This window comes from Chamaea fasciata, unplaced genomic scaffold, assembly GCF_029207755.1.
Source record: "Chamaea fasciata isolate MVZ Bird 193981 ecotype frontalis unplaced genomic scaffold, bChaFas1.0.hap1 SCAF_5, whole genome shotgun sequence".
Classification (NCBI taxonomy): domain Eukaryota; kingdom Metazoa; phylum Chordata; class Aves; order Passeriformes; family Sylviidae; genus Chamaea; species Chamaea fasciata.
In genome coordinates this window covers 39,772,165-39,786,081 of record NW_027094090.1, presented here as the reverse complement: position 1 = coordinate 39,786,081, position 13,917 = coordinate 39,772,165, and the positions used below count along the sequence as shown (strand labels likewise).

The 13,917-nt window shown below is 36.0% G+C and overlaps 1 protein-coding gene across 4 annotated transcripts in view; it reads left to right on the top strand.

The window, feature by feature from the left end:
* PPFIA2 (PTPRF interacting protein alpha 2) overlaps positions 1–13,917 on the top strand; it is a 293,356-nt gene that overhangs the window by 260,138 nt on the left and 19,301 nt on the right. For all 4 annotated transcript variants that reach the window (XM_066183313.1, XM_066183312.1, XM_066183316.1 and 1 more), the window contains one exon: positions 13,170–13,251. In XM_066183313.1, coding sequence (XP_066039410.1) covers positions 13,170–13,251 — 82 coding nt within the window. The remainder of the gene's footprint in view (positions 1–13,169; positions 13,252–13,917) is intronic.

Below are 13,917 nucleotides of genomic sequence, written 5' to 3'. Positions count from 1 at the left end.
AACAGTGATGCCAGAATCAATTCTCTTTTCTATAAAACAGGTATAATAATATCACATGCTGAAACTGTGCTTCTTTTAATACATGCAAGTTAGGTGAAATGGCTTTTGTCCCTAGTAACAGCTCAGCAAATATCTGAGTTGAAGTGTGGGTCTGGTGCAGGAAAGCAAGGACTCTCCCCTTGCTGTGAAACAGAGATCAGATTCATCACTGTGATCAACATATGGGTACTGTGAGAGTAGCCATGATCTTCACCAGACTCTGCTACTGGCTTTGATTTAGTTTGGATAGATTCCTTTTAAAATTATATCCATGATATCTCTTAACTGAGAAATACTTAAAATGCTAAACTTCTAGTTTTACATTTTTGAATGTATTTAATTTTATCAGTAATTCCAGAAGGATGCCCCTTCCCCAGGGATGAAGATGCATGGACTTCAAATTACCAGGTGCTGCAGCAGCCAGTTCTGATGGTCCATTGGGTGTCCTGGGTGCGTGCTCCCTCAAGCAAGCATTGCATGGACTCTGGCCCCAATGGAGTTAGGAACACACTGCAGCATGTTATAGTGCTCAATTTGTTTGCGTGGAATCAGGAACTGAGTAATACATTTCACTCTGAAAAGTTTAATGAGTATGGTAATTCTGGAGACCAATTCTCTGTCTGGTGATTATAGTGTCATTAACCTAAATTTCAAGGTTTCGCTGCCTCTTGTTTAGAAGATGCTATTTAGATGTAAAATTTCTTTCAGTTTCAATTGACTGCTTAGACATCATTAAAATGTAATTAACAGTTTGTCTCAATGATATGCTATAAATTTATAAACCTCCAACAAGCATCTCTATTCATCCAAAATTTGGTTATTACAGTAGATCTATTAGGAACAAGTCTTACTCCTAAGGCATCAAAAAGAAATTAAGAAAGCTGTGTAGAATTTTTAAATTATACCCAACATCTCTTATATGCAGAAAAGATGAATTTAAGTTGCCTGACTCATCCATAGATGTTTACTCTCAGACATTAAATAAATGACAGTTCTGGTTAATACTGAAACTTTTTAGGTCTTACTATTTGTGAATTGAGCATGCAGTTCAAGGAAACGAAAGATGAGGGTAAGGGGTATTTAAAGTGTTTAGGGTGTTATTCATTGTTTTGTGAAATTAGTGATGTTGGGGTGTATATGTGCTAAATTTTTATTATTCAAACTAGAATTTTTATTTTACTTCACTTGCTCTAAATAAAATATGGTGATGTTTTGTATATGGAATCTTCTGCCTTTTGCCAGAACTTTCAGAGCCTGTTTGCCTAAAGTGTTACTTGTTCAAGAAAACCAGAGTTTAGGACTAGAATTATAAATTGTACAGATACCGTTTGTCACAGTTACATGCATTTTATTTAAATAGTTTGCACTCCTCTAAACCATACCTTTTATTTAAGATAAAGTCTCCAGAAGGCACCCCTCAGAAAATGAAGAATGGAGCTTTTCTCTAAGTACTTTTTTTCCCTAGTGATTTCCAGTCTCCCTCTGGAAAACAGTTACATAATTTCCAATTCTGAATTTTGTAGTTGACTCCTGCTACCATTCTCTGTGACTGTGCATACACTATCTCATATGTTCATGACATCATCCTTTGCGGGTGTTGTGCAAACTGTGCACAATGACTTGGCATTCACACAGGGTTGTCATGATAACCCAAGTCAGGACCCAGCACAGGAAGTTCAGGTCAGTCCAGTTTCTATTGCAACTTGAAAAGCTTCCTGAAAGGTTCAGGTAGAGTCATAGTGTCCTCTGGAACAGCAGAAGTTGACCAGTGTGTGTCCCACAAGACAATTCATACATCAAAAAACAAGTAGATAACACTGTGGCTAAAATAAACTGTATTCCCCTTAACAGTGCATATCTGCACTGACCTCATCTCGGGTAAAAAATTAAAGCACTTAAGAGAAGCTGTATAAATGTTTTACTGTCTTTTTCACTAAAATGCCATACTTTGAGCCCTTTCTGAAAATATTCTTTAATAATTAACTGAGCCAAACTTGAAATATTATCAAGGAATAGAGTTGAGTTTGCCTCCCGTTTTGCTATAACCATCCAAGTGGACTTCAATTGTTTTCTCCTTAGCCGCAGTTTTTCTCAGGAATGATGTCAAATTGCCCGTAGCTAAAAGCTTCACAGGTGGCAAATACAGCTCTAGAGAGTCTTTCTTTGTACGATGTAGTACAGCTCCGAGGGCCAGGAATGCTTCTCAAATGTAATGTTTGATTTGATCTGCAACAATGTGCAAAGCAGCAGCAAATAAGCAGTTCTCGGAAGAAAAACAAGACATATATGTGTCATATGTTGCCTGAAAGTGTGTAATAATTGGTCATAGTCACTGACATTTCAAAGGATGCGCTGTTTCCCCTGCAAGGCACCACTGTAAGGCAAGGTTTGAGAGATATTTAAGGGCTCTGTAGTCCTAGATTGCCACTCAGAGGTAGATTTGACCTTGTGCATGCTGCTAGTACAGTGGGAGATGGGCTAGTGCCATCCCTTCTGCAGCAGTCCCATAGACAGACTATTTTATAATATTTTGTATATATTTTGTACAAATTATTACAAAGCTCCCTGAAAAAGAATTCACATGCAAGCCAGCTATTCTGGATCATGATGGTGGGACCCAAGTCCAGAAGCTGATAGATCCCCCTGTTTATTAATATGAGTCAAGAGCAGCACTTCAGCCTCACATTTTTCTTCAGTTTTGTTTGATTTGACCCTGGAGAATAACCTGTTAATTCCATATTTCCAGAACAAGCTTAGAATGTGAGGTTTGTATTTTCCAAAGAAAATCAACGTAAACCATTCTTTCCCAGGAACCTGTTTTTGGGGGGATTTACTCCACACCTACAGGTTTTTGTTTGCCAGATAGAGCTTCCTAGCTTCAAGTGCATTGCACAAGAACCTTGATGTGCCAGGACACGTACATGTGCTTACATACACGAGTAAACACTTGTAAAATCAAGACCTAAGCAATTCTCGTACGTAAAATTACAGTGTAAAAAGAAATTCTTAGTATTCATAGCCTGATAATGAATTTTCCAGAGAGAATTGCAATGCTGTTAAGTCTCAGCTGACTACTGTGATGTACATGTTAAGCAGCAGGAACATCATATGAACAGAAGAGCATGTTGGATTGACTCTATTTCTACTTAGGGGAAAAAAAAAGAATGATAAATAATGATAAGTGCATTTGATTAACATACTTTCATTTTTTAATGGGCAAATCCAAGTTTTAAATTTCTGTCAACAGGCAACTTGAAAAAATATCTATCTCTTTTCTGGAATATTGTGGACTATTTTGTTTGAAACACTGCAGTTATCATTTAATTGCTTTTGAATTCACATGATGCCCCTTAAATTAGGTTAATTGATTAGATTTCATGTGTGCAAGTGCAATTAGAATTTGGTGCAGTGTATTTGTGACTACAAATAATTTCTGTCCTCTGCAGGATGCAGATAGCTGTTTCTAATGGTTTTTTTAATTGCACACATTTTAGAAAAATGAATCCAATTGGATTAATTAGGGTGTTTTTCTGTGCCATTCACCTAATGTTCCTATAAGCTCAATTCTTATTAAACACCATTGTATCTTAAATATATGCTATTTTTTGATGTAGCTCTTAAGTCTTTTTCACCCCCAATCTTTTATTTTCTGAATCTTCAGGAAAATTCAAGTTTTGCATTTAATTTTGTTCCTTTCTACCTCATCTGTGAAAAACTCCCTGATGCTGTTAGTAGCTTTTAGACTGATCTTTAGTTTTGACTCCCTTTCTAGCAAAATGCGTTTCTGTTTTCTCATTCTGGTGAAGGAAGGAGAGGTGTTCAGTGTTTTGATAAGCAATTTAGGATTGTCTGCTATGGGCAGTGTGGTTTTCTCTTGGCTGGATCAGTGTCTAGTCTTTGAGACACATAAAGATGAGCTTTATTTTAAAACTTAATTCCTTTAGCAAATATTTTAATTGGAACACTTTCAAATCATTAGTCAGTCAAAGCTTTTGCAGTATTAAAAATGTGTCTTGCTCTTACATTGATACTTGGAGCCATTTTAGCACTGCAAATGTAAAGATAAATGGTTGTTTATTTTGCAGAGGATTACTAAACCTTACTTAGATTATTCTGATGGTGGAAAAGATGATGCAACATATTTTATTCCATATATAATCTATATTTTAAAAACATTTTTAAATAATGCTTTAAAAATAATTATTTTAATAATATTTTTAAAAATTTAATAATGCTTTTTTAAAAAATAATGCTTTTCTGAAATTTTTTTATCCTTTGCCAAGTTTTTAAAATTCTCTTCCTCATAAAAGATAAGAAAATTTGTATCAGAAATTGCAACTTTTTAATCAAACATAAACCCCCAAGGCTCTAGTCCCTATCTTATCTACATATATAAGTCTATCCACTGCAGTTTGGAACTTCTGGATAAATATAAGCTTATAACCTGATGATGCAGCTGACTTTCTAAACAACTCTCTCCAGCAGATGTAAGTATCCCATCAGATTAACTGTAGAAATAGGATTTAAAGGAAGAATTGGTAAAACACAACACAGCAAAAAAATTCTAACTTTTATATTAATATATGTCTAAAGGAAATGTAATAAAATGGTGATGAATTTGTTGTCTTATAAAAAAAAAATCCCAAACCATAAAAATACCCTAAAAGTAAAACCTAGAATTAAAGGTCCATTTTTTCCCTGCTATATTTTATTGTTCTCCAACAAGATGCTCAGGAAGTGGTAGACTGTTCCTTGCTCTTCTACTCTTATCATGGCCTTCAGGTCCTGTAAATTACCCCCAAGTGACTGCAGACTGCCAGCTCATTAAAGCTACAACAAAATCACCTGCATTCCAATCAATCCCCCTGTTTCTGTCTACACATACCCAAAGGTGTACTCAGTGGAAAATGTGGCAAATAGGAGTTCTGGTTCAATATAATCCAGAAGGCTCAAAATTAAAAGCTTTTTCAGCAAAGGTGTTCACGTCAGTCTTTACAATTAGCTCAGTGGAAAGTGAGTATGAATCATGAATACATATTTAATTCTAGTGCTACTTCCAGCAGATTTGGTAATTTTTTAAAAGTTCTCCAGTACTTTACTTTTATTACATACCCCTTTGTTGTCCTTCCCTTCCTTACTCTTCCTGTTACTCTACTCCCTTAAACTTTGTTTATCAATTTGTCATTTGTTTCCATCTACTTTTCTGTGTTGCACTTTCACTCCTCTCTCAGCTGTTCTGCTGATCTTGCACACATGAAAACAAAATTTAAGCCCTCAAAAACAGTGCCCTTCTGAACTGACTGAAATGTCTGCAACCTCTTAGTTAATCACAGCAAAGGTTTTTCATCTCACTTTTATTACATGTATATCTACCAAGCATTTCTATCTCTGTAAATAATTTGTTAATAGAAATGTAATATTTTGATGTGTCTGGGTTTCATTCAGGCCTATGATTTTCTTTTTTATGATGGCAATTTATGGATGATGTAGAAAGTTCATTATCAGCAATGGCATCCTACTTTCTCCTCCATATACTGTACCTATTATATTGGCAATAGTAGGTTACCTAGAGGGCAAATTATTCATGCTAGCTACTGATCTAGTGTAAGTATTACTGCTGAAATTAAAATACTTCTAGGAATAAACAGCCATTGAAAATGTTAGTCGCCTACGTACATGAAATCTGCATTTTAAAAACGAACAAACAAACAAAAAAAAAAAAACGAAACAAAATTTTACAACCGATTCTAGGTCATTTATGATTACTATGAGATATTTTGCTAAAATATTATTAAAATGCACATAGAAAAGTAAACCTTGGTATGTAGTCCACTCAATTTTATTGTGTGTCTGTGGTAATTTGGTAAAATCCAATCAAGATTTTTGGGGTTACACAAAAACCCTTATGAAATTATTCAAATCTAAGCAAAAAGCTTTGATTTGAAACCTCCACATCTGCAGTGTTTACAGATCTTTGACATGAATATGTATTGTAGATGGAAGATGTGCTGTGCTGAGTGGTACCTAATAAATGGCCAACATGAGTTTAATGAAAATCTCATTTTGACAATTTCATCTGTTCCTCACAAGAGCACTTAAGTTTTCTAAAGCGCTGGAAGACCTGTTAGAAAGATTTCTGTAGTTATAATGTGATATTATTTTATCTATCATACTATTTATTTTTTTATGGACTACTATATGTTCATTAACATTTATGTGCTTTTTTTTTCCATTCATCTCTCTTCATCTCATGAAAAGCACATCTGGGTAAGTTAAAATGCCATGGCTGCTGAACATACTAATCTTCAGCACCATGTTTATTTTCTATGTTTTATTCCTACTTTTTTTGTTTTTCCGTGAATCTTATGTAACAAATCCATGCAGAAAACTGAAACTGAATCCCTGCAAAATGATGAAAGCTTTCAAAGTACTCAGAATAACAGTAAACCTTGAAAGCATACACAAATTTAGGTCAGGACTTGCTCCTAAAGTGCTTAACAGAATGCATTAACTACTTGGAGATAACTTCTGTCATTTTTTAAAAAATAAACACATTTTGGGAGGTCTAAAGTCCAGAATCACAAAGACATTCAAACGTTAAAGTCAATGGAAAAAATTATGAATTTAAAAAATGCTGTTAAGGCATAAATTCTGTTTAATTAAATCACAGAAGACTCACAGAGTACATTTTTTTTCTGTTTGAGCCCTCATGCTGTTTCAAAGCAAACATATATGCAAAAATATTTTATTTGTGCATATAATTTTATTGTTTTCTTTTTCACCAGTTCATTTTCTTGTTTGTTTTGGTTTTTGTAATTGTTAACCTGATATCAAGTTTAAAATCTTCATCTCTTCTTTGATCTATGGTAGAAATGGTATTTCTTCTTGAATAAGAATTTGCAGACTTGAGGAAATTTCAGGAGGTGAAACTGTACAAAACATAGAGAACAAGGGTTACCACATTAATTTAGATTACATGATTATGAAATTGCTTTATAAAAATAGATTTGATAACATTTGATCCCCCTTGGAACACTGAGGGCCTCTAATGTAGTACAATACACACGAGATTGCAGGACTACGTATTATGCAAGTCTGCTTATTTCACAGCTGTTTTATTTGGTTTTTAATAGTAGCCCTCTGAAGCTCTATTTGTCAGGGTCTGTCTTAACCATTCCTGAATGTCCTTCACTTAGCTGAATAAATATCTTCAGAAAAAAAGAATGCCCTTCAGTTTGCATGCAGCTTAAATGTACACCTAATATGGAATATCCATAGCACTGTTATTCTATGTTATCTTGGATGCTGTGAAATTTATACTTCCTTATTTTATACATTTAAAGCATTCTATTTATTAGTGGCATCTTGATTTCTGTATTTCAGTCTTTTTTTTCTGAAAACTCCCTAAAGTTGAATACAAAACATTTTATAAAACATTGGAAATTGAATTTTGTCCATTGTTTCCAGTCTGACCTGATATTTGATATCAAAAAGGGGAATAAAGATTTCAAATCATTTAAAATCTAGATCACTTATATGTCAAAGTTCAAACAGGATCTGGCATTGTTTTTAATTAGTGCAGTCGTTAAGTCAGTCGGATCCTTTCAGATTAAATTCAAACGGCATTGTCTGGCAATATGAAGTCTTGAGTCCCTCCCCAACCTCCCACTCCACTTCCTACTTTAAATCCATTTATAATCTTGAAGAAAATACCTATATATAAAATGTAACTTGTTATTTTTATTAGATATTATTAACTTACACAAATTCAACTCTTATTTTTTCATGCAATGTCCTGAGATACAGGATTCTGGTGTGTGTTAAATATTTAGCAAATGACAATAGAAAGGATAAAATCTAAATCAAGTTTAATTCATTAGAAATGCTGTTGCCTGGTTTTTTCAGACTCTGAATGTGTGTTAGATTTCAAGCAGCAGATGTGTTTAATTGAACCTTGAAATCATAGGATTACTCAGATAAATGCAGCATATTTGGTCTATCTTTTCTGTCTGGTTCTCTTCTAGAAACCTATCATGTACAGTATTTGTTTTAAATGAAAGATTTTAATATTGGTGATAATAATAATCCTAATAATGCCAGTCAATAATCAGGGAACCTGCTAGGTAAAAACTTCAATCTGTTTTCTGTTTGAGAAAATGTCTGTGACTAAAGGCCATTTCACAGTCTAAATTACCCATTAGCCAAATTTTTAAATCAATTCTGTTCCTGTTTTACAAATATGATCTGGCTCTTGACTTCACTGTACCTCCTTTTCAATTTATCTCACATTTATGATTATGTTTTTATTAAGAGACATTATAAATTTTGTGCAGTATAATATCCCTGAGGTCTTTTCATGTGAACCCTATTAGATATCAGAGTAAATCCTATTACTTGCAGAAATGTGAAGATCTGTGTTGAAATATTGTTTACATTTCATCAAGGCAATGTCTGGATGTCATGTATTGCACAGAGTGTTTGCATTATGTGTGTTAGAAATCCTAAGCTGTCACTGCTTGTTTGCTTCATGGGGTGCAGCCTTGTCTTTGTTAAGAAAATTGAATGCCACTGAATGACACACTTTAAGTCAAGATAGCATTAACTTGCTATGCAAATTCTATTTAAAGATTATTAACGTTTTTAATAAAGTTCATCGGGCTTTATGCAATGAATTGATGACAGCTGCTGATACAGAGCTAGAATTTCCCTGGTATGAGCGAAAATACGTATGAAGTCGATTTTCAGGATAATAACATAATTTCATTCAATATTTCTGCCTTTCTGTTGCGTCCATGTACTTCTCCTGTCCAAGGGATTATTGAAGCATCAATAAGTGCCCGTGTTATGAGCCAGTTGTGCTCTCGAGTTTTTAGGTTGGTCTGGGCAGTTAGTTAGTTGTACCTGGCTCGTGGATGAATGGTGCTGAGGCAAATGGCCCAGTGTTAACAGTGTCTTTAGCAAGTCATTTCAGGGAGGATTAAACATCAGAAGTCGGTTCTAGGGAGGCAACTGCTTCTCCAACACACAGCTCCACAATGCAACTTGATATTATATGATTTTTCTTTACTGCCTTTGATAAAAATGTGAAAATAGCCCACTCTATGAGGGACTCCCTAAAACACACAAATAAAAGTATTTCTCAAATTTTGGATGGATGTTAAACAATTGATGTTCATAAAATTTCCAGGCTTTACAAAACCAGGCTCAGAGTAATGATATATTTTAAATAGCATATTCCAGTTACTCCCATAATTTCTCCAGGAAGAGGATTTTGTTCTTTAGCAGTAATAATGTTATCTTTAAAATATACCTTTAATTTGGAAATCATTCCAGTGGTAATAAGTGGTTTTAAGCCCTATCTGCAAAATAATGGCATTTCTAGTAATGCCTAATTAATGTCAATTTTTCCTTATCAGCTTGTTTTCATATGCTGCCAAAAACCTAAGGAAGCATGGAAATAATTGCATTTTAATTCCCGTCCTCCTTGCCAATGCAACATGGACACACTGTAGCATGTAGTACTCTTGTGACAAAGTCTGAGGAGGGGACAATACCCAATTCCCCTACAGAGAACCTTCTAAATTGAGCTGGCTGTATCCTGCTTTTCATGATCCCCTAAACCCTGTATTTGTAGTGAAGGGAAGAGGGAGCGATAAGCTCTAGGGTATTTGTCTCTTCTGCCTCCTGTGATCAACTGATCAACTGTATGTTTTTGCAAGGAAAACTGAACTGCAGTTACCAATATTTCTCTTTGGGGATCTTCTGTTTTCAGGAAGCCAGTGACTATCCCGTAAGGACAACTGTAAACGACATCCTGTCCATTCTAAGATATTGTTTTCTATTCCAAAACAGGCAGGTCACTGGATTCATTTTTCAAGTGATTTGCACAATTGGTCAAAACAGTGCATATTTTTTCCTACATGATACTTAATGAAAGATTGGAATTTTTTTTTTTTTTAGTACTAGTTCATATTACCAAAAAAACCCCAAAAACACACTATTTGTTAAAGTTTTCACTGACTGCCAACTAAAGAATATATCTCTTGGTCAAGAAATAGAAATTCTGGGTTTAGTTTATGGCTTATAAACAGAAGGTCCAGGTTTTACAGAACCCCTAGTTTGTATTAAGTAGTCAAAGATTAATATTCCAAAAGCAAATTATAATTTCAGTAAATTTTAATATTGCAGTGCTGTTTATAAGTATTATCTGAGGAAGGAATTAGAAGTTTTGAAGCATTAAATTCTTCTTAAGGGGAACAAAATATTATAAAAGTCCTTGTACTATTTTTCTGCATCAGTGAGTGAGGCACAACCCTTGTGATGGCTGTATTTCATGTGCATATTCAAGTACAGGATTTTTAACTTTATGCTAAAATTATTTTCAGCTCAGACCAATTTCCTTCTACATGCAAAGACCATTTGGATTACGTTTATCAAACTGAAGGCTTTGGCTATGGTGCATATATATATATATATACACATATATATATATATACACATATTTATGGCATCTCATTTCTGGCCTGGCCCCATTTTCTTCAGCCTAAACCAATAACCACAGTACTGTTTTCCTTTAGCTCTTTGAGCCAGACTGCCTGTGAAGTAACAGAAGTGCTTTCACCTTCTGGGAGAATAAGTTGGTTTGAGAATCACTGGAATAATTCTAAGCCTCCACACCAAGCCTCTGGCTGGTACAAACGTTGCGAAGTCACAGAAGACTCCCTAGAAATATGTAATTTTCTAATTTGTAATTCCAATATAAAGGAACTGAGTTTTTCATGGAAGTGAGACCTTAAAGGGCCAATGCCTCTTCTTCAGGCATCTTAGTTCCTGAAGCCACACAGAGGTTTAACACTAAATCCAAGAGGCCAAGACTTCCTCCCCACCTCCTTATAGTCCAGGTGCTGCCGCTCTCCTGCTTGGAGCAGGAGACCAACACAAGCAAGGAAGGCTAGTGACCCTCAAAGTCATTATGTCCTTTTTTACTTAGCATGTTAGCCAGCCCTGCTCTTTCAGCTGGGATGATTGAATAGCCCAGATAAAGGAAACTCTGGGATCAGGTTCCTCTTGGGATGGTGTCTCCATGGGGTTCCCAGCTGCAGAAGGGGGTGCTCTCCAGGCTTGGGCTGGTTGTAGGGAAGGAGAATATTGTACAGGGTTTTGTGTAGTCCATGCTCTGCCATGGGATGCCTAAAGTGCCCAGGTGAGGCAGGGACATTCCTGAAAGCTTGTCTCCCCCTAAGGATGGCCATGCCAGCTCTCAGACCTGGTAGCAGCAGGAGTCCTGCAACCCTGTTGTAGCATCTGAGGGAGGTACAGCACTGCTGTAGCACTTGCAGAACCAACCCTGAGGGAAGGCTGCAACATGAGTACCTCATCCACAGGTAGCTGGGATGTGGCCAAGTCTGTCCATGCCTTAATTCTGCTCTCCTAAGTAGGCAGGTGAATACCCTTTTACAGGCATTCACTACTTGTCTCCCTGGAAGTAAGGCATTCCTGCATCCCCATCGGCTGCGGAAGATAACGTGGTGCTCGTGTATCCAGAGAGGCTTCTTTTACTGAGGGTTATGCTTTTACAGAAATCAAGGATAGCTCTACAGTGGCTTGGGATATCTGAGTGACAAAGGAAAGGTTGCTGCAAAGTCTGTAGGAGGAGAAGCTAGATCAACTTCAGCAACTCTGCCAAGTGTTTGTAACATCACATATTGCTACAGCATAAACTCAGAAAGTAAAGCAGGTTCCTTTCTATTCAGAGCCAGGGATTTAAAACTGAATGCAAAATCTCTCATTTGAGTTCCATTTTCTGCTAAAGCCAAATTCTCTCAGGGTGGCCCCTTGGCAATGCAAAAATCCGCAGAGGACTACTCCTTACAAGTAAGATTACTCCATTGCTTTTATCTGCTGTGATTTTGTAGTACATGTATTTGAAAGGCTGCTAAGGCAGTGAATAATTGTCAAGGGATAACTGAACCACAAAGACTGTAGTAATAAAGGAGGACAGAACAAAATTGAAGCCATAATTCCAAGATTGTCTTCTTTTTTTGGGAATGTAAGCAAATTTTACTACATTAGCATAGTCCTTGTCTAATTTGTTTTTCACTACAGCTTGTTGGAGAGCACATTCTTTTGGGTTTTGCTCAGTAGGAGGCGGCTGAAAACATGTTGCTAAATACCAAAAAAACCTCACATTTGAAGGACTACTTTTTCTATGCCCTCACCACAGTGGAAAGGCCTGGTGAAATAGCTGAATGTTTTTAATATAGAGCATTTTCCTGGTAGTCTACCTGACTGGTTTGTACATAACAATACCAAATATTTAATACACTCATATTAAAAGTATCAGTTAAGCTTTGAGAATTATGTGTTACAAATACACCAGTTGTAGTCCAGAAAAATTGCAGGAGCAGGAGCTGGACTGTTATTAGATCAATTCAATAGAGATACATCTATGTATATGTATAAAATGGAGAAATCACATCAATTCTGTAACTATAAAAATATATACATCAGTAAACCATGTAGAATTCTCTTATGTATAGTCAATAATTTAAAAGATCCAGACGTGGAACTACTTGAGATCAAATCAACTCTTAAATAGCCACAGATAGCATTTTTAAGGCACAGAACAGCTGCACTCCATAGACCCTAGAATTGTGCATAGCTGGTACAGCTGGCTTAGTGTTTCAAATACAGACACCTCTCAGATCCATCAGCATTACATCCATGCTTTTTTCATGTCTAGAAGTTACCAATTCTGGGCCTTACTGAGTCATTAGCAGACCAGAACTAAGTTAGTCTCAGGAGGAGTCCCTCAGTTTTCTCTTCACCAGTGTCTGTTTTGATACCCCTTTATCATAGGGTATACCGATTTTTTTTATTGACTAAAGAAGAGAGAGAAACCTTGCTTTTTGTCTGTTGGATGTTTAAAAGGGAGTCAGGAAAAATGAAGAATTGGGAATAGACTGAGAGTACATTCAACAGGAGAAACAGCTGTATTGTTAACTGGTGTGTTCTGTGCTTTTTCTATGCCTGTCATTGTGCTTCACTGTTATTACCCTTCACAAAAAGGCAGAATTGCGTCTATCCAACACATAGCTCCACATTTTTACCATTTCTTGATCCACTTTTAGACATGAACTTCTGGAAGAGGCTCGGAGAAAAGGTTTGCCTTTTGCGCAGTGGGATGGACCAACGGTGGTTGCCTGGCTGGAGGTAGGTATTGGCCATAAGTTGAAAATGTGAGTTGCATTTGTAGACTGCTTCTGTGTGCTTGTCCTTGCAAATCTCAAAAGAGATTGTTACAGCCCCTTCGTCTCCCCCTGTGTGCTGTGCTGCCAGCACTATGTAGGTTTAGACACTGGATGGTGTAAATTAGAGACTAGAGCTGAAAAAAGTAAGATGGAATTACACAGTGGGATGAGGACCAGAAATGCACTTGATTCCCACGGTTTTTAGATCTTTGAATTACTCAGTCTCTAAATGTCTAGGAACTCCACAAACATTTTATGTAGAATGATGTGCTAATTTTAAATAAACATAAAGAATTTGTAGTGTTCTGCATTTTCAAAACATAATGAGAAAACAAGTGTTCCTCTAACCATTTTCACCTGCAGTGTGAGAGATCCAGGTTGAACTCTTCCTGATCTGACAGGCAGTGCCTTCATATCTGAAATCCAGTGTGCAAAGAGCAGTCTTTTATTTGGAGGACCTAAACAAATGGGTTTTGGAAATCAAGAAGAAAAAACATTCAGCAGAGCTGTCATCAATTTTGACAAAGTAATCAATGAATGTTTTAGGTGAAGGAATTACTCAAAAAAACCTTACATAGATGCTGACGGGAGAAGAAGGCAGAAAGTAAGAACGTTCTTATACAAATCC